At 39.2% G+C, this 18,398-nt stretch overlaps 1 protein-coding gene across 1 annotated transcript; it reads right to left on the bottom strand.

The window, feature by feature from the left end:
• Positions 1 to 283: 283 nt before the first annotated feature.
• On the bottom strand, positions 284 to 16,472 carry LOC105003308 (interferon-induced guanylate-binding protein 1-like). Its single transcript, XM_010860366.1, has 11 exons — positions 16,301 to 16,472; positions 10,557 to 10,756; positions 7,814 to 7,941; positions 6,831 to 6,940; positions 6,364 to 6,560; positions 5,523 to 5,765; positions 4,433 to 4,713; positions 3,552 to 3,764; positions 2,806 to 2,908; positions 2,370 to 2,563; positions 284 to 1,009 (listed from the first exon to the last, which is right to left on the bottom strand). The coding sequence occupies exons 2-11, from the start codon at positions 10,744 to 10,746 to the stop codon at positions 893 to 895; spliced, it is 1,776 nt and encodes a 591-aa protein (XP_010858668.1). The 5' UTR covers positions 10,747 to 10,756; positions 16,301 to 16,472; the 3' UTR covers positions 284 to 892.
• Between the last annotated feature and the right edge of the window lie 1,926 nt (positions 16,473 to 18,398).

The raw sequence follows: 18,398 nt of genomic DNA, 5'->3' as shown, positions 1-18,398 counted from the left end.
TATTCTCTTGGGGGATGTGACTCAAGAATTGGGAAACAATAGCCTAAACTTCAGGGTAATGAACAATTTAATAATTAATTTAGCTCAGTTTTCTAACACATTATCTGTCATCATTTCAAGCTCATCTTTGCAAGTTATAAATGGCTACAAAGACAATGTATAATTGTCATCCTGTTACTATGTTTAGTGTAGTGTCACTTGAAGTTCTAAAGTGTCCCATTAAAGTTATTAATTAAAGTAATTAAAATTATAATCTGGGTGAAATGAACAAGAAGGGAAAGTCTCCTTTTTTAGCCCATTTATTTATGATCCAAGTTACAATCATGCTAATGGTTTCTTCCATCTTCCTGTGGAAATTCTGTAGACCTTCTAGATCACTATACAAGGTGATTTGCTTTAGCTTGGGATTCACCAGTAAGCACTGCCCATTCCAGGTATCCAGGAGTCACATCACTACTGACAGACCATGCAGACTTGAAACAATGGGACACCTTATACTGCCTTTACTAGAAGCTAGAATGCTTCTTCCCAACCTCTTGTGCATTTGGTCAAACTCATGACCAACTATGTCCCAAGACTTTGACCTAAGACTTTGCTCAGTATCCACTTGTCTAACTAGTGGTCATCTGGAAGAAGAAGTTCCTGGGTGGTACCAGCTTATGATACCTCCTGTGCTGGCACAGAGGTAAAGTGCGTCTTACTACACAGTTTACAGTATTGTGAGGAAGATGCACATGACTTCAATTATAGAACTGCATGTCTTTGCAAATTTTAGTGTAGTAAAAATGTGAAACCTAAATATTATCAAGTATGGTGACACTTTTCTTAGTTTTAAACTTCTTGAGTAATGCTTTGGATAAGAGTGACCAGGAAAGCTCTATTCTTTAATTCTTTAGCCTAGGAAACATTCCTTCTTTGGTTTATTCATCTTCTTCTGGAGACTCTGTATTTCCTTATGAAGTCGTCTGTTCTCTTCTTGGAATCCTTCCTGTAGTAGTCGGGACTGTTCCTAAAAAGATACAAATGGAAATTGAATAGTGTATATCATTAAGTAAATCTCTAACTACTATCTAGTTTCCACATTCAAGGATTGTTTTTTTTTTTTTTTACTTTTCATTTATTTATTTTTTATCGAAGGATAATTGCTTTACAGAATTTTGTTGTTTTCTGTCAAATCTCAATATGAATCAGCCATAGGTATACATATATCCCCTCCCTTTTGAAACTCCCTTCCATCTCCCTCCCTGTCTCACCCCTCTAGGTTGATACAGAGCCCCTGTTTGAGTTTCCTGAGCCATACAGCAAATTCCCGTTGGCTATCTATTTTACATATGGTAATGTAAGTTTCCATGTTACTCAAAAATGTTTAATTTCTTCTTGAAATTTTCTCTATCATTAATTTTCATTTCACTTTCTCTTAAGTCTTCTATCTCTGTGATTGCTTTTCCTGAGTCTCCTTGAGTTAAGAAAGATTTTTGACTTACATCTCCTGACATAAGTTCATCTTGATATGTTGATAAATCTCAATTAGCAGTCTTAATTTTTTCTCCCATTATTTGTATACAACCTTTGTGGACAACGTAATGAAATGTTTGGCTTTGAGTCTTATCTATGCATTTTTATTTTTTTAACACACACACATACACACATAATACAGAAATAGAAGGATTTCCAAAATCTGATACATTGTCTAAATCTTAGATCAGGAAATTTGGTCTAAGCTTCCACAACTTGGTGGCAGGAGGACCAAAATATAGGTGAGGGAATCAGGGTCCCAGACTTGATCATACTGGATTTCTGCACAGCTCAACACATACTAGGAGTAGGGCATAGGAAACCAGTAGGAGTGACAGATAGACACAGCAGTGTGAGTTAAGGAGTCCTTCTGCTTATGAAGGATTTCTTTTAGCTAAAGGTCATACCAGTTGTGACAGGAAAAAAAAAATCATGGATCCCTCTAGGCGGTGAAGACAGTTCAGATATCTATCTTCCCAAGCATTGTGACCCTATAAAAGTTATTTAGTCTTGTCTGAACCTCTCTTTCATCTCCTAAGTATTAGGGACATGACAGGTCTTGCTTTGATATGGATAAGACCCTTTTTTTTTTTTTAATGCCTAGCAGATAACAGCTACCACGATTGACAGATACAGTGATAAAAGACTAGGTGTGACATAGCTGCAAGTAAAATCTTTTAGTAACAAGACACTGTAGGGGCCAGTTCAGGCAGACAAATAGGGATTGAAAAGTACAAGTAAGCAAGCAGGGTCCTTCTTCTGGGCTTCAAGTTCACTGCTGGGCCACGTTTGTGACCAGGGAGTGTGGAGGGAAAACAGAATAACAGGAACCACACGGTGTTGCAGTTAAATACCTGCAGTTTGAGAGCAAGAGTTCTCTCTTGCTCTTCCAGTAACAGGGCCCTATCCCTCTCCATCTTCTCAGTCAGCTGTTTCACATGTTCCTGATAGCTCTTTTCTTTCTGTTCCATCATCTGCTGGTTCTTTATTTGCATTTCCTCCAGCATTTTTGCTGCAGCCTGTGCAGATTCAGCTTTCACACGTTCCACTGTCAGGAGGAAGAGGAAAAAGAAAAATGTATATGGAGACCAAGTTGCTTCTTTCTTCCATGTACAATTCCCTATCACTGTTGCTACTGGCTGCATACACACTACTCAGAAAAGATATTAGCAAATAAGAGACATCTTTTCTCATGTTGCTATAGTTTAAGGCTCCTCGGTTCACCTAGCTGAATTAGTTAGAACTTTAAAGAGCTTTCGAGGCTGTCTAGTCTCTTGACTTGCTCCTCACCTTCAATCAACTTTTCCTTCTCTGAGAGCGTCTGGTCTGTCTGTAGAATTGCGTCAGTCACAGACTCCTTGGACTTCAAGTATTCCTGAAGAATCTCCTCAGCCTGGGATCCAGGCAAAATAGGGTTAGCAGTAGGAAATGACTATGAACACTTATTCATGTTTTCCACCTTTCCCTCTAGGAACTGCTCCTCTTGGCCCTGGTGTGCCTGGTGATCAGATTCTCTGTCACTGGGCTGAGCACATGCTCCAGACTGGCCAAGCAAGGTGCCCTCCTGAGCAGAATCCTTTTTAAGAGGTTGATATACATGTAAATAGTGATTCTCTGTTCTTGTAAACTGAGGGCTCTGATTTTGGAGCTGTTGGTGCTGTGGTCCCTTATGGGGTGAACTTGTTGGAGAATGAAAGCATCATGGAGAAAGTGGATCTGAATAAAATGGGTAGAGGGAGAATGGGAGGGAGGGAAGTGTAGGGCTGGGGGGAGCCACAGGCAGAGAGATAAATGGTGACATTATTTGAAATTTTGGATACATCTGGTAATCCAGTTTATAACTCAATTGTTAACTTAGTGTATGCTCTTGGATGAGCACATTGTTTATACCTGGTGTAACAGGCTCCTTGTACGTGTTTATAGAATGAGAGCCTGAATGCTGTTGGTCCTGTACTTGCGCATCTGTGTAAAACACACGTGGTCACACTGTCACCTCAAGGAGGCATCAGTAGCTTCCCAGAATCAAACTTGGTTACCTGTATGCCCTTTCTGGGCTCCTGAAAATACTTCTTCTTCAGCTCTTGCATCTTCTCAATGAAGAGGCGATAGCCCCCTGGTTTCAAATAGATCCCCTGTTTCATATCTTCTTCTAGAGGACTGAAAATATCCTTCAGTAAAGCAGAGCAATGATCTTCTGATGCTTTAAGATTCTGGTTACAAAAGTCATCTCGCTTTTTATCTAGCTGGGCCTTTAATGTAAAAAATAAGAAGTATTAATAAACAGAAGAATTAAAAGAGGTTAGCTTGACCTCCAAATTTCTGGAAAAGCTTTTCAAAAAAATAAAAGTAAAAAAAGTCTGTGACCACTAGAAGAACTCATAGAAATGCAACAAAATCATATCCTTCCTCCTGATCCTGACTTTCTACAGAAGTCCCTTTCTCCATGAGGGTAACCTTTGGAGCAGAGATTACTAGCTACATGCTTCACCTTTGGAGAAAACTCCTAATTTTCCAACTGGACAAATGATTGCATGTGAAATAAATGTAGCTCAATATAAACCCATTTATGATAACTAAGAATAAAATATTCTTTGCTTTTGGCCAAAATATCCAATCAGTCTGATAAAAATGAGTCTGTGATTTGATTAGAAGCCCTGATTATTAGAAAATTCTATTATTATTAGAAGCCCTGTGTGCATGTAATGAAATTATAGGGAAGATTATTAGTTTATTCATGAAAGAAAAAAGTTTCAGTGCCTCATAATAAAGTATATCATAATAGAATTGGTTCCTCTTATGATAACAAATAATGTTTGTCTAGAAAAATTGCTTTTCACAAAATAAGCACCTATTTCATTTTCTAGTAATACTTTACTTTCCAAGAGCCTAATATGTATAAACTTGAGAAAAAAACTACCGCTAATTCTTTTTGAAATAATTGGTCTATGTCTTTGAAGGAACTCTTCATGAAGACTTCAATGGCCTCTTTTTCACTGGCCCTGTGCAGGTCCAGCAGTTCCTGGAGGGTTTCTGTGGGCAGCTGCAGCTTCTGGCCCATCTGCTGGTCATAGTGGGCAATGGCCTTTTGTACTGCGGCTGAGTTCTCGATCTCAGCCAAGGCCAGGACTGCATTCTCCATGCAGGGCAGATCCCCACTGTTGATGGCATTGACATAGGTCTGCACCAGGGTCTCTAAACCTACGACAGAGAACAATGATGATGTTTAATGTAGGCATCAGTGAGGAAACTTTCTATTCTAATTCTAATGTCGTTTATTACCAACCATTTATTTTTCAGCATCACCTGAAAACTTGCTAAAAATGCAGCCTCTGACCCAGTTTGAATGACTTAGACCCTCCTCTTTGGCAAGATCCTCAGGTGGTATATATACATCAATGGTTGAGAACCTTTTGTGTTTATTGAGTACATTTATTTCACCCACAGGTACTGTTAGGCCAGAAACCATATCTCTCTCATTTATGTCTGTATCATCAGCCCTGGTAAGTCCATGGGAAACATTTGATTAATATTTGTGGAGCAAATCAAAATGAATCCTCCATTTTGCTTATTCTAGCAGAGCATTATAGGAGACCTTTCTGTGATGTTGGAAGTATTCTGTGTGTGCTGTCCAGGGTGGGAGCCACTAAGCTCATGTAGGTGTGAGCCCTTGAGACATAGCTGTGTGATCAGAATGTTAAATTTCTATATTTTTTATTAGCTACATTTAAATTTAGATAGGAACACTTGTCTAGTGAAAACCATGTTGGACAGGGCAGGTCCAGTTTACTAGGACAATTGTCTGCTCTCAGAGCTTTTATTTTTGCCTTTTGTATCTTTTCTCAACTATGAAGTCTGACTAATAAAACCTATCAGAAGTGTTGGTGCCACCTAGAATTTATCACGATAATATCAGTAGATGTACATTTTTCAAAGTTGAAGCTACATGGATGTTATCACACCATCCTCTAGTCTTAACAGTGATAGTGAAGACTGGGAAGAGGACTCACGAGGTCCATCCACCTTGATGCCTCCTGAGAGAGTTTTAGTTTTGGAATCGCTAAAGATGTAAGAACAGAAGACCACAGCTTGTTGCACAAATTCGGAGTCCAGCTCATCGTCACACAGTTCCTCAAGCTGGCCCAGTTTCTTCCTATGAGTGGGTCGATCAAAGATGAAGCATTTCTTCTTTGGGAAGAACTTTCGGATACAGAGTCGAGGCATATTAAAAGTTTTATCTTTTGGGCTGGTACCTGGAGGAAGGAAAAAGGAATTTGCCTAATGTAGGGTCTTGCAAACATTTCCCGTAAAGGGTCAAACAGTAAATAGACTTTGCAAGCCAGATGGTCTCTTTTCTGAGTACTCAAGTCTCCTATTGTAGCCTAAAAGCAGTCATAGAGAAACTATAAATAAATGGATATGACATTATTTCAATAAAATCTTATTTACAAAACCAACTGGCAGGCTAGATTGGACAATATTTGCCTGTAGCAATCCTTTACCAGCCCTAAACTGTGCATGGTTCATGCTTGCATTTCTTTTCTTCAAATAAATGACCATTCTACTCCTACTCTTTGGCTAATTACAGCACCACAAGCCCTAAGCATGGAGATATCAATCTAATCACAGCACGTGGAAAGGTGAAAGAAAAAGAAATTTATTCTTAGAACAGGGAGAAAAATAATCTAAAACCAAATCTATTATTCAGATAGTAAACAAGCATTACTTCTTAGTAATCACCCATTGAGAAGAAATAGAAACTACAAGTAGAAGACAACCGTTGACAGAAAACTAAGGAACAATAGTTTTTAGTGTGTTGTCATCTGTTTACCAATTCTAAGTCCCCTTTACCTTTCTTCAGCTTGAGTGAATTCTCCAGGTACTCGTCTGCTGTGATGGACTGTCCATCTGCTTCCAAGTCTAGGGAGAAATCCCTCAGTGTCCATACAAAGTCTGGAAAGAAGCTCACAAAGTCAGCTGAATCCTCAACCCCATCCACATCAGGTGAGGATTTTGCCCTGATTCTATCTGTCAGCTCCGTCACATAGCTGAGTAGCAAAATAAGGAAAACTGGCATGAATGAACAGTAACCCCTCCCCAATCCTATATTAGTTCCACATACTAAACCTTTATTTCTCCTTTGTTCTTAACCCAAGTATCCCAAGTATCAATTCTTCAGTAGGTTATAGGATTTTCCCCTTGCCATTGAATTCTTTTTTATATTTCTCGTGTTTGTTTCACCAGGATTCACAGTCAGCTGTTTTTTAAATATTGGTCTCCCCTCTGATTTTGATGTAGTTTGGATCCCAAAAGGATACTGCAGTTGGTCCATGGCCTGCTGGTTGATAGTTCCCATACTATTGTACACAAAAGTGCTGCTCAAGAGTATTGCTAGGGCAAAGATCCAGGAGTCATTCTGGTTGTCACCCTGAAAATCAGAACATATTTTACCAGGATTGTGTTTCATTCTTATGGCACTTTCCTGATCAGCAGTAGTAAAAGGATGCTCATGTAACTAGAGTTTTTTTTTTTTTTTTTCTTTCAAGACTGGTGACAAAGAAAACCAAATCCAAGCAAAAATGACTTTGAATAGTTTTCTGATATGTTTTGTTTTACCCTGATTCTCATTAGACCCTCTTATGATCATTGGTAGATAATTGCAAAACAAATAGTCATTGTGGGTGGACAGTCAAAGGTCTTAAATGTTATAAATTTAATTTTTCTCTTTATTTTTACAGAAAAATTGTCTTAATATTAGGGTACTAATACTTGTTTCTATCTCAGTAGGATATTGTTGTAAAACTAACACTTCCCATTTCTTATCTTATAAATATTCCAGACAATACTATGAGGCAAATATAGATCTAATACACCTGTTTTACAGATCAGAAACCTGAGGTTAAAAAGGTCAAATAATTTACAAAAATCACTGAGTTACTGACAGACTTTAAAGTTAAAGCCAAGGGTATGGGGCTTTGGAACCTAAATCCTTAACTGAAGTTCTTTGCAAGATAAAATTCATCACTTTGAGTTTATCTGTACTCCCTTTATGCATCTGTGTTAACTGGCTTAGCTTATAGCTTTTTGTTCATTAGGATACTGTCTACTGACCACTATGCTCTTCTTCTAGGATTCTGCCTTATGAATATTTTCCTAACCCCTGGTTCCTAACTTGGTTTCATAGCATATAAACAGAAATGAAGAAACATGGTTAAACAAAGGTCTTATTTAAAGGAAAATTAAAAGTGTAGAGGACATTCAGACATGAGGGCTTAGTCCAAACTGGAACCTCATTCCTTACCTTCTCCACATCCCCCAGGCCCTCAGTATCAAGCAGAACTAGAGTACGGTTTGGCTTCTTGGGATGAGGCACACACCACATCCAGATGCCCTTCGTGTGAGACTGCACTGTGGAGCCCAGAGAGAAGCCTGCAAGGGGTATGGGGAAAAGATAGGGTGGAATTCTAATATCAAGTGGTTCTGGAAGTTGGGATGCAAGTTAACAAATCAAGTTTAGGAGAACTGAAACCACAACAAGTATTAATCTTACTTACAATCAGAGAAACAGGGAAATTAAAATATCAAATACTTAAAAAAATGCAAAACCTTTTCGTGAGGAAAACAATCAACAAACTAGAAATTTAAGGAAAATCTCAACATAATAGAAGTCATATAAAAAAAAAAACCACAGCCAACATAATATTCAACAATGAAAGAGAGAAAGCTTTGCTTCTACAAAAATTAACCCAAATGGATCAAAGACCTTAAGAGCTATTAATAAAACTATGAAGGTAGTAGAAGAAAATACAGGAGAAAAACTTCACAATATTGCATTTAGCAAAAATTTCTTGGAAATAATACCAAAAATATAAATAGAAATAAAAATATATAAGTTGGACTTCATCCAAATTAAAACACATATGTATCAAAGGACACTGCTGCTACTGCTGCTGCTGCTGCTAAGTCACTTCAGTTGTGTCCGATTCTGTGCGACCTCATAGACGGCAGCCCACCAGGCTCCCCCGTCCCTGGGATTCTCCAGGCAAGAGCACTGGAGTGGGTTGACATTTCCTTCTCCAATGCATGAAAGTGAAAAGTGAAAGTGAAGTCGCTCAGTCATGTCCGACTCTTAGCGACCCCATGGACTGCCCCCTACCAGGCTCCTCTGTCCATGGGATTTTCCAGGCAAGAGTACTGGAGTGGGGTGCCATTGCCTTCTCTGATCAAAGGACACTATTGAGAGTTAAATAGATAACACACAAATTGGGAGGAAATATTTGCTAGTCATAAATCTGATAAAGGATTGATACGCAGAATATATAAAGAAGTCTTAATACAATTTAACACAAATAAATTAAAGGTCAACCCAACTAACAAATGAGCAAATGACTTGACAGACATTTCTCTTGAGAAATTATTCAAAAGACCAATGAACACATGAAAAGATACTCAACATTACTAGTCATTAGGGAAGTACAAAGCAAAACCACAATGTATTAAAACAACCTGTAATGGAAAATAACCTGAAAAAATATATATGCATATATAGCTGAATCACTTTGCTGTACGCTTAAAACTAACACAATATTGTAAATCAACTGTACTTCAAAAAAAGGGCAACAAAGCATAGCATACAGCTTAAGTGAATTCTGAAAATTAATTGATATTTATAATGAAGTTGGAAAATTTGACACTGAATGAATGTGATAATATTAAAAATTTTTTTACTTTAAAAAACCACAATGAGATACTACTTCATACCCATTAGGATGGCCATTATCAAAAAAACTATAACAAATGTTACCATTGTGTGTTTCTGGTGGGAATGTAAAATGGTATAGTTTCTGTGGAAAACAATATGGTGATTTCTTTAAAAAGCTTAGCATAGAATTATCATATGATCCAGCAATTCCATTTCTTGGTGCATACCCAAAAGAAGTGAAAGCAGGTACAGAACAGATATTTGAACACCCATGTTCTTGGTAACATTATTCACAGTAGCCAAAATGAGGGAACAGTCCAAATGTCCATAAACTGGATGACTGGATAAGCAAATGGGTATCACATACAATTACTCAGGCTTAAAAAGGAAGAGAATTTAATACCTGTTACAACATTGTTGGACCTTGAAGACATCATACTCAGTGAAATAAACCTATCACTAAAGGACAAATAATATATGATTCTTTACAAGAGATTCCAAGACTGGTCAAATTTATAGATAATATAGAATTGTGGTTGTCAAAGGCTGGGGCATTTTTGTTTATTGGGGTATAGAATTCCTGTTGGGGGAAATTTACAGAGATGGATGTTAGTGATGTTTACACAACAGTGTGAATTTACTTAATACCACAGAATTTTAAAAAATGTTAACAATGGTAAATTTTGTGGTAAATTTTATGTATGTGTATCCTGCATAAGGGCATGCGCAGTCATTTCAGCTGTGTCTGACTCTTTGCAACTCCATGGACCATAACCCACCAGGTTCCCCTGACCATGAGATTTTTCCCAGCAAGAATACTGGAATGGGTTGCCATGCCCTCCTCCAGGAGTCTTTCCTACCCAGGGATCAAACCCGGGTCTCCGGCATCTCTGCATTGCAGGTGGATTCTTTACCTGCTGAGCCACTGGGGAAGCCCATGTATAACTTAACAACAGTTAAAAATAAGAAAATAAATAAGAACAACCAATACAGATTTAAACATTTTTTAAATCTTAAAGATTAATAGAAATGCTCTCATTACATGAATATTTTTGTAAGTGTTTTGTAGTTTATTATTACATACATTACTTATTTTTTATTACCACATTTGTCTTTCTAGGAAAGGAAAAAATTGTGCTTTTGAAAAAGAAACTAAGACAAAGTGCAAAGAGCTGTGATCTGATACAGGTCATAGTGACGATCAGAACATAAGTGTGGACTGAAAGTTAGCTTTCAATATTCCTTCCGGGTCTCTCACTTCCTCTGCTCACATCACTGTGCTGCACGCAGGGAGTGTGGGTGGACAGAAGGGACTTGGCTGGGCTCTGCCTACGTCACTCACCCTTGTTCTTCCCAGCCAGCTTGTTCATCAGGTAGGACTTGCCTGTGCGGTAGAGGCCCACGATAGCCACCACCACAACAGGCTGCCTGATGGCAGACAGGATCTTCAGAGCTTCTGGATTAACCAGCAGTCTCCCATTAATATTCTTAATGAGGCACTCTGGGCCTGGCATGTGGATCTCTGAGGCCATGTCCCTTTGTCTGCAAGGGAAGATATGGGATGAATTAGAATTTCCAGTCTAAACAGATCAAGAGTTTTCATCAGGTCATTTTGCGTTCAGAAGGAGGAATGTCAAAATCCCCACAATATAACTGTGTGCCTAGTTAACACAGTTAACTTCAGCAAAGAGAAAGATGATCCTAGTGCATCTGGAGATTTTTTGGCCAATCACAAAAAACCTTGGCCATTTATGTCAACAGTGAAATATATGAGATTAAATCTGTTTCCTTTTGAAAATTGGAGAAATGTTACCAAAGTAGCTCATTAAAAATATTGATATGACAGTGACTTATCAACATACAATCACCCTCATGAACAAAATCTTCCATTTAATTTACCATTGAAACCTTTTATTTGGATTCACATTTAAAAACTTATGAAAGTGAAAATTGTTCAGTTGAGTCCGACTCTTTTTGTGACCCCATGGACTATAAAATCCATGGAATTCTCCAGGCCAGACTACTGGAGTACATAGCTTTCCCCTTCTCCAGGGAATCTTCCCAACCCAGGGATCGAACCCAGGTCTCCTGCATTGCAGGCAGATTCTTCACCAGCTGAGCCACCAGGTATACCCAAGAATACTGGAATGCGTAGCCTATCCCTTCTCCAGTGGATCTTCCCAGCCCAGGAATCGAACTGTGGTCTCCTGCACTGAGGTGGAATTTATACTAGACATTAAATGTAAAACAGAATAGGATTCAGAGAGATTTGTTGCATTTCCTAACTTTGTGTGAAGAGTCAATATTTATTTTTTTATTCATTAATTCTTACTATGAACAAAGAATTTCATGAATAAAGGTTCATCAATTGATATGTCTCTGAACAATTTTTAATGATTTGAAATGCATTTTCTCATTAGCTATCCTTATTTCTACTGAAATAATAATTCACAGATTTTCTCACACTTCTTTCCTAGAAGTGGAACTGACTTTAGCAAATTTTATAAAAGTCTGTAACCTTGTGAAACACATGGCTTAAAGCTCTTCCAAAAGCTTGCTGTGGGCTTATAGAAACAAGGGGCTTGGAAACTTAAAATTCATTAGCTTCACAATAAATTCAGTTCAGTTCAGTCACTCAGTCATGTCCAACTCTTTGTGACCCCGTGGACTGCAACACGCCAGGCCTCTCTGTCCATCACCAACTCCCGGAGTTTACTCAAACTTATGTCCATTGAGTCGGTGATGTCATCCAACCATCTCATCTTCTGTCATCCCCTTCTCCTCCTGCCCTCAATTTTTCGCAGCATGAGGGTTTTTTCAAATGAGTCAGTTCTTCACATCAGGTAGCCAAAGTATTGGAGTTTCAGCTTCAACATCAGTCCTTCCAATGAATATTCAGGACTGATTTCCTTTAGGATGGACTGGTCTTCTCCAACACGACAGAGTCTTCTCCAACACCACAGTTCAAAAGCATCAATTCTTTGGCACTCAGCTTTCTTTAGAGTCCAACTTTCACATCCATACATGACTACAGGAAAAACCATAGCTTTGACTAGATGGACCTTTGTTGGCAAAGTAATGTCTCTGCTTTTTAATGTTATCTAGGTTGGTCATAACTTTTCTTCCAAGGAGTAAGCATTAAATTTCATGGCTGCCGTCACCATCTGCAGTGATTTTGGAGCTCCCCCAAAATAAAATCTGCCATTGTTTCTACTGTTTCCCCATCAATTTGCCATGTAGTGATGGGACTGGATGCCATGATCTTAGTTTTCTCACTGTTGAGCTTTAGGCCAAATTTTTCACTCTCCTCTTTTACTTTTATCAAGAGGCTCTTTAGTTCTTCTTCACTTTCTGCCATAAGGGTGGTGTCATCTACATATCTGAGGTTATCGATATTTCTCCCAGCAATCTTCATTCCAGCTTGTGCTTCATCCAGCCCAGCGTTTCTCATGATGTACTCTGCATAGAAGTTAAATAAAGAGGGAATATACAGCCTTGACATACTCCTTTTCCTCTTGGAACAAGTCTGTTGTTCCATGTCCAGTCCCAACTGTTACTTCTTGACCTGCATACAGATTTCTGAAGAGGCAGGTCAGATGGTCTGATATTCCCATTTCTTTAAGAATTTCCCACAGTTTGTGGTGAAAACAGTCAAAGGCTTTGGCATAGTCAATAAAGCAGAAATAGATGTTTTTCTGGAAGTCTCTTGCTTTTTCGATGATCCAGCGGTTTTTGACATTTTGATCTCTGGTTCCTCTGCTTTTCCTAAAACCAGCTTGAACATATGGAAGTTCACAGTTCATGTATTATTGAAACCTGGCTTGGAGAATTTTGAGCATCACTTTACTAGTGTGTGAGATGAGTGCAATTGTGCGGTAGTTTGAGCATTCTTTGGCATTGCCTTTCTTTGGGATTGGAATGAAAACTGACTTTTCCAGCCCTGTGGCCACTGCTGAGTTATCCAAATTTGCTGGCATATTGAGTGCAGCACTTTCACAGCATCATCTCTTAGGATTTGAAACAGCTCAGCTGGAATTCCATCACCTCCACTAGCTTTGTTCGTAGTGATGTTTCCCTAAGGCCCAACTGACTTTGAATTCCAGGCTGTCTGGCTCTAAGTGAGTGATCACACAATTGTGATCATCTGGGTTGTGAAGATCTTTTTTGTATGGTTCTTCTGTGTATTCTTGCCACCTCTGCTTAATATCTTCTGCTTCTGTTAGGTCCATACCATTTTTATCCTTTGTTGAGCCAGTCTTTGCATGAAATGTCCCCTTGGTGTCTCTAATTTTCTTGAAGAGATCTCTAGTCTTTCCCATTCTATTGTTTCCCTCTATTTCTTTGCACTGATCACTGAGGAAGGCTTTCTTATCTCTCCTTGCTAGTCTTTGGAACTTTATTCTGGGAAATAGACTCTTGGAGGGCACAGACAGAACCTTGTGTGCACCAGGATCTGGGGGAAGGGAGCAGTGACCCCACGGAGACTGACTCAGACTTGCCTGTGAGTGTCCAGGAGTCTCCGGCGGAGGCGTGGGTTGGTGGTGGCCTGCTGCATTGTTGGGGGCACTGAGTGTAGCAGTACATGCATGGGACCTTTTGAAGGAAGCCACCATTATCTTCTTTACCTCCACCATAGTTTGGCTCCAGGTAAATAGCAGGGAGGGAACACAGGTCCACCCATCAACAGAAAATAAGATTAAAGATTTACTGAGCATGGCCCCGCCCATCAGAACAAGACCCAGTTTCTCCCTCAGTCAGTCTCGCCCTCTTATCCTTCTCTATCAGAGGGCAGAAAGAATGAAAACCACAATCACAGAAAACTAACCAGTCTAATCACATGGACCACAGCCTTGTCTAACTCAATGAAACTATAAGCCCTGCCGTGTAGGGCCACCCAAGATGGATGGGTCAGGGTGGAGAGTTCTGACAAAATGTGGTCCACTGGAGAAGGGAATGGCAAACAACTTCAGTATTCTTGCCTTGAGAACCCCATGAACACTATGAAAAGGCAAAAAGATAGGACACTGAAAGATGAACTCCCCAGGTCAGCGGGTACCCAATATGCTACTGGAGATTGGTGGAAAAATAACCAGAAAGAATGAAGAGACAGAGCCAAAGCAAAAACAATACCCAGCTGTGGATGTAACTGGTGATGGAAGCCAAGGTCCGGTGCTGTAAAGAGCAATATTGCATGGGAACCTGGAATGTTAGGTCCATGAATCAAGGCAAATTGGAAGTGGTCAAACAAGGGATGAGATGACCATTATATCTACTACTGTAGGCAAGAGTCCCTTAGAAGAAATGAAGTAGCCATGATAGTAAACAAAAGAGTCCAAAATGCAGTACTTGGATGCAATCTGAAATAACGACAGAATGATCTCTGTTCATCTCCAAGGCTAACCATTCAGTATCATGGTAATCCAAGTCTATGCCCCGACCAGTAATGCTGAAGAAGCTGAAGTTGAACGGTCCTATGAAGACCTACAAGACCTTCTAGAACTAACACACAAAAAAGATGTCCTTTTCATTATAGGGGACTGGGATGCAAAAGTAGGAAGTCAAGAAACACCTGAAATAATAGGCAAATTTTGCCTTGGAGTACAAAATGAAGCAGGGAAAAGGCTAATAGCATTTTGCCAAGAGAACACACTGGTCATAGCAAACACCCTCTTCCAACAACACAAGAGAAGACTCTACACATGGATATCACCAGATGATCAACACCAAAATCAGATTGATTATATTCTTTGCAGCCGAAGTTGAAGAAGCTATATACAGTCAGCAGAAACAAGACTGGGAGCTGACTGTGGCTAAGATCATGAACTTCTTATTGCCAAATTCAGACTTAAATTGAAGAAAGTAGGGAAAACCACTAGACCATTCAGGTATGACCTAAATCACAATAAATTAGCCTCCAACTAAATGGGAATAAACTACACAATTGCTAACACTGTATATTGCAAAAAATCAGGTGTGTATATGAGGGGAGAAAAAATTGAAATAAAGATTAAAAGATCAGGAAGAGATTAACAGAGCTAGAGAAGAAAGTTATTGAAAGAAAATAGCTATATTTCCATCCATACAATCTAAGTTTTCTGTTTTGTTCTTTTCTCCAATCTTGTAGAGGAGAAGTAGAAGTGGGAAGAAGATGAAGAGGGGTGGAGGTAAGGAGAGAGGAGTGGGAAGGGAACCAAGGGCAGGAAACTGAAAAGAGAGAGAGAGGTGTCAGACAGTATGTGATGAATGGGGCTAATGCCAAGCCGAGGAAGTCAGGGGAAGAGTTTCCAGGAGGCAAGATCAGAACTCCTTGAGAGCCCAGAGAGGGCAAAATAAAAAACAATGGTGACTTTATCATTGCTCCAGAGTAGATTCTTTAAAGACAAAGCTTTTTATAAAGTGGTGGGACTGAATTCTGTCCTAAGGTGTAAGGCATCCTCGAGTTGACACCAACACATTGAACCTAGTGAACCTGTGCTGTTTCTAAAGGAAGATGTCGACTTTAAAATAGAGTGCAAAGGTAGGACTGAAGAGTATGATGTCTTCATAAATCTACATCTTCCACTCTGGATTTCAGCTTTTCTCCTTGTCTTTAACAGTGCCAGGTGACTGTTTCCACTGCACCTCATTTACTGTTCTTTCCTTCTCATGAGAAAAACAAAAACAAAAAACAAAAAAAAACATATCTGCCACCCTTTCAGTTTCTTGGCTGCAGTCAAATCAGTATTGAGCAAGTTGTATCAAAGAAAATGGTAATACAATCATTATCCCCAGTCAACATCAGCAAAGAGAAGGACAATCCTAATTCATTCCAAACTCAGTTTAGCCCTGTGTCCTTAGTGCTTAACTCCACACAAGCACAGTCATGACCCAGAAATGGGATGGCCCATGCTAACACCTGGATCTCATCTGACCAATGTCTCAAATCAGGATGAGCTACAGTCTTGATGCTGATCATTTATTAGAAAACTAACCATTACAGATCCCTTCGCACCCCTGCACTAATCTTACCATGGGCTCCTGCTCTCAAAACAGGGCTCCTTTAGCACTGAAGAAGAATCTGCTTTGAGGAAAAGCTAGAGTTCTTACCTGTTTTCTTCTCAGCTCAGGTGGAATGGTTCTGTAACAAATTTCTCTTTCTCTCACTAGATGGTTAGACCTCTATTTCACCAGCTCAATATCCTGGGTCTTGCCTGCTTTCCTTTAGCAAACAGACAGAAGGAAAGGAACCTCTCTAACAGATTTACAGTAATGTGAAACTGAAAGCACTGAGAGCAAAGCAATGACTCAACAGCCATATAAGGAATTTCTGACAGCTATTCTAAAAAAAAAAAAAAGATGGGTTTGACATAATTTCTCTAGAACCTTCACATTAATAGCTTTGAAAGACATCTTAGAGACCATTTAGTGTTGAAAAAGGTGACTATTAGATTCTTAAATATAATGGAATGTATCTCAGGATTGGGTGTCAGTTTGGGAAACCTAGAATAGGAAGCATATTAATTTTTAGGTTTAATTTCCTTAAATAATGGACAGACACATAGTGGACGTGGCTCCTCTTTTATGCATGCTGTAAGTGAAGAAAATGACTCATCTTACAGATTCATGAACGTGAAGCCCCTGGAATTTAATACCCAGTGCACACACAGCATGTGTTCCATGCTCAGTGCTGATCACTCTACATAGGTTAAATAACTGATATTTCGTAACAGACATTTCTCCACCATTTATAGAAACTGAGGCACAGAAAGATTAAATGTCTTATCCCAAATCACAACACTATAAATAACCTGAACCAAATCACTCTTCATTCCAAACCCTCTTGTTAAGCCACTTCACTATACTGTCTTTTCATGTTTGCTCAGTGAATAGTAGTAGAAGTAACAGCTTTATTGCTTAATTTCTTTCTAAGAAGCACATATGTTACAATTGTCCAATTCATTTCTGAGTAAAACCATGCAAAATGAGTGGTGTGTTATCTCCATGAAAACAAGGAGGCTTCAGGAAGAGTAAGATAATATGCCGGGTCAAGTTCACTAAACATGTCGTAGAGGTGAGATGTGAATCTGAAACTCTTTTTACCCTTAAACTATGCTTCCTGCAAACAAAGCTAGTGGAGGTGATGGAATTCCAGTTGAGCTATTTCAAATCCTGAAAGATGATGCTGTGAAAGTGCTGCACTCAATATGCCAGCAAATTTGGAAACTCAGCAGTGGTCACAGGACTGGAAAAGGTCAGTTTTCATTCCAATCCCAAAGAAAGGCAATACCAAAGAATGCTTTAACTACCACACAATTGCACTCATCTCATATGCTAGTAAAGTAATGCTCAAAATTCTCCAAGCCAGGCTTCAGCAATATGTGAACTGTGAACTTCCATATGTTCAAGCTGGTTTTAGAAAAGGCAAAGGAACCAGAGATCAAATTGCCAACATTCGTTGGATCATTGAAAAAGCAAGAGAGTTCCAGAAAAACATCTGTTTCTGCTTTATTGACTATGCCAAAGCCTTTGACTGTGTGGCTCACAATAAAGAGTGGAAAATTCTGAAAGAGATGGGAATACCAGACCCCTGACCTGCCTCTTGAGAAACCTGTACGCAGGTCAGGAAGCAACAGTTAGAACTGGACATGGAACAACAGACTGGTTCCAAATAGGAAAAGGAGTATGTCAAGGCTGTATATTGTCACCCTGCTTATTTAACTTATATGCAGAGTACATCATGAGAAACGCTGGGCTGGAAGAAGCACAAGCTGGAATCAAGATTGCCGGGAGAAATATCAATAACCTCAGATATGCAGATGACACCACCCTTATGGCAGAAAGTGAAGAGGAACTAAAAAGCCTCTTGATGACAGTGAAAGAGAAGAGTGAAAAAGTTGGCTTACAGCTCAACATTCAGAAAACGAAGATCATGGCATCTGGTCCCATCACTTCATGGGAAATAGATGGGGAAACAGTGGAAACAGTGTCACACTTTATTTTTTGGGGCTCCAAAATCACTGCAGATGAAAATCACTGTTCCAAAATCATTGCAGCCATGAAATTAAAAGACGCTTACTCCTTGGAAGAAAAGTTATGACCAACCTAGATAGCATATTCAAAAGCAGAGACATTACTTTGCCAGCAAAGGTCCGTCTAGTCAAGGCTATGGTTTTTCCAGTGGTCATGTATGGATGTGAGAGTTGGA

This window comes from Bison bison, unplaced genomic scaffold (assembly GCF_000754665.1).
Source record: "Bison bison bison isolate TAMUID 2011002044 unplaced genomic scaffold, Bison_UMD1.0 scf7180017864466, whole genome shotgun sequence".
In the NCBI taxonomy this organism is placed as follows: domain Eukaryota; kingdom Metazoa; phylum Chordata; class Mammalia; order Artiodactyla; family Bovidae; genus Bison; species Bison bison.
This window is presented reverse-complemented; position numbering and strand designations above follow the sequence as displayed.